Source organism: Eimeria acervulina, genomic scaffold (genome assembly GCF_000499425.1).
Source record: "Eimeria acervulina Houghton genomic scaffold, Eah_scaff2225, whole genome shotgun sequence".
NCBI classification, from domain to species: domain Eukaryota; phylum Apicomplexa; class Conoidasida; order Eucoccidiorida; family Eimeriidae; genus Eimeria; species Eimeria acervulina.
This window is the reverse complement of record NW_013548546.1, coordinates 1-2,433: the sequence shown is the minus strand read 5'-3', so window position 1 is coordinate 2,433 and position 2,433 is coordinate 1. Positions and strand designations below refer to the sequence as shown.

The window sequence follows — 2,433 nt, the reverse complement described above, 5'->3', positions numbered from 1 at the left end:
TATGTATATATATATATATATATGTATATATATATATATATATATACATATATATATATATATACATGCACATATTAAATAAATATATTTATTTAATTTAAATAATTTAGTTTAATTTAATTAAAATAAATAAATAAATTTAATTTGTGTTTATTAGAGGGGAGCCTCGGGCTCTGCAGCGAGCGAAGAATAATGACAAATAAACAAACTGCTGCTGCTCCTGCTGCTGCTGCAGCTGCTGCTGCAGCTGCACAGGCAGATGTTGCAGCTGATGCTGCAGTTGCAGCTACAGCTGCTGGTATTCCTGGTTTTGCTGCTGCAGCTGCTGCAGTTGATGCAGCTGCTGCTGCAGTTTACTGCTGCTGCAGCTTACTGCTGCTGCAGTTTACTGCTGGTGCAGCTTACTGCTGCTGCAGCTACTGCTTCTGCTGCAGCTTGCTGCTTATGCTGCAGCTTGCTGCTGCTGCTGCTATGGAAGGGATTTCCTTCTTACTTCTGCTAGTGCAGCAGGCAGCAGCAGCAAACCGCTAAAAACAGCAAATGTGCACAGCACCCCGAACAGCACATCCCACCCGTAAGCCTCAGACACTGCAGCAGTCAAATTCCCCTGAAACGCAGCAGCAGCAGCAGCAGCAGCAGCAGCAGCAGAAGCAATATGAACAGATGCAGCAGCAGCAGATAGCAGGGAAGGCTCAAGAACAACACGAAAACAGCCGTGCTGCTGTCGGTGTCAGCAGTAGCTCGAAAAAGGCACAGGTGCAGCAGCAGCAGCAGCAGCGGCAGCAGCAGCAGCAACAGCAGCAACAGAAGCAGCAAAAACAGGAACAGCAACAGCAGCAACGGCAACAGCAGCAACAACAAGAGCAGCAACAAAAGCAAAATCAGCAACAGAAACAACAACAGCAGCAAAATCAACAGCAGCAGCCAAAACAAGAACAGCAACAACAACAACAGCAGCAGCAGCAGCAACTGCAGCATATTACCTGGACAAGGGCCCCCACGGCCCCCATAGCGTTGATAACTGCAGCAGTTGCGGGTACAGCAGCAGCAGGCAGGTTTCGTAGGTCTGCTATCTCTTGTGCTGCTGATGCTCCTAAGATAGAGTCGGGAGCAGCAACAGAGAACCCTACAAGCAGCATACAGAGCAGCAGCACGTGCACCTGGCGCTTCTCTGCTGCTGCTGTTGCTGCTGTTGCTGCGGCTGCAGATGATTCCGCAGCAAATAGCTGCTCCGCGTGCTCCTGCTGCAGCAATCGCATGTCTTCCTGCTGCTGCAGCTCCAGCCGCAGCAGAGTCAAAGACCACTGGTCACTGCCTTCCGAATCTGCTGCCGCTTCTGCTGCTGCTGCTGCTGCTGCTGCTGCTAAAGCAGCGGCTGCTTCCCCCCGCTGTTCGCCCCGCCGTGGCTTCTCCATCTGCTGCTGCTGCTGCTGCTTCTCTTTTTGAGATCGCAGCAGCGGGCCCTCCGCTCTCACTGGCTGCAGAGACACCTCACCCTGCGTGTCCAGAGAGCCTGCTGCTGCTGCTGCTGCTGGTGAGGCTACTGCTGCAGCAAGCTTACGCGGCGACGCTGCTGCAGGCTGCTCTTGCTGCGGTTGCTGCTGTTGTTGCTGCAGGGCAGGCTGCTGCTGCTGCTGCTGCTGCTGCACCGGCAGCTGAGGTACTTGAGGCGGAGGTTGCATGCGCTGCTGCTCCAGCTGCTGCTGCTGCGGTTGTTGCTGTTGCAGAGTAAGCGACTGCTGTTGCTGCGGAAGTTGTTGCTGCGCAGGCTGCTGCGGCTGCTCCTGAGGTTGTTGCTGAGCTTGTTGTTGCTGCGGCATCTGCTGCTGCGGTTGCTGCTGAGGTTGCTGCTGCTGCAGTTGCTGCTGCAGGGGTTGCTGGGGCTGCTGCTGCGGTTGTTGCTGCTGCAGGGGTTGCTGAGGGGACTGCTGCTGCTGAGGTTGCTGCTGCAGGGGTTGCTGAGGGGACTGCTGCTGCTGAGGTTGCTGCTGCAGGGGTTGCTGCAGTTGTTGCTGCTGCAGGGGTTGCGGCAGGGGCTGCTGCTGCTGCAGGGGTTGCTGCAGGGGCTGCTGCTGCTGCAGGGGAGGCTGCAGGGGCTGCTGCTGCTGCTGAGGTTGCTGCTGCAGTTGCTGCTGTAAGGGTTGCTGCGGCTGCTGCAAAGGTTGCTGCAGGGGCTGCTGCTCCTGCAGGGGTTGCTGCAGCTGCTGTAGGGGTTGCTGCGGCTGCTGTAGGGGTTGCTGCGGCTGCTGCAGGGGTTGCTGCTGCTGCTGCTGTAGGGGAGGCTGCGGCTGCTGCTGCTGCTGCTGTAGGGGTTGCTGCGGCTGCTGCAGGGGTTGCTGCGGCTGCTGCTGCTGTAGGGGAGGCTGCGGCTGCTGCTGCTGCTGTAGGGGTTGCTGCGGCTGCTGCTGCTGCATGGGTTGCTGCGGCTGCTGC

At 56.3% G+C, this 2,433-nt stretch overlaps 1 protein-coding gene across 1 annotated transcript; it reads right to left on the bottom strand.

The window, feature by feature from the left end:
* Positions 1 to 469: 469 nt before the first annotated feature.
* Positions 470 to 2,433, bottom strand: EAH_00065580 (Major facilitator superfamily protein, related; the record flags this gene model as incomplete). Its single annotated transcript, XM_013392820.1, has 2 exons — positions 470 to 607; positions 984 to 2,433. Coding segments are annotated over 2 exons (1,588 nt in total), but the record flags the coding sequence as incomplete, so codon positions are not given.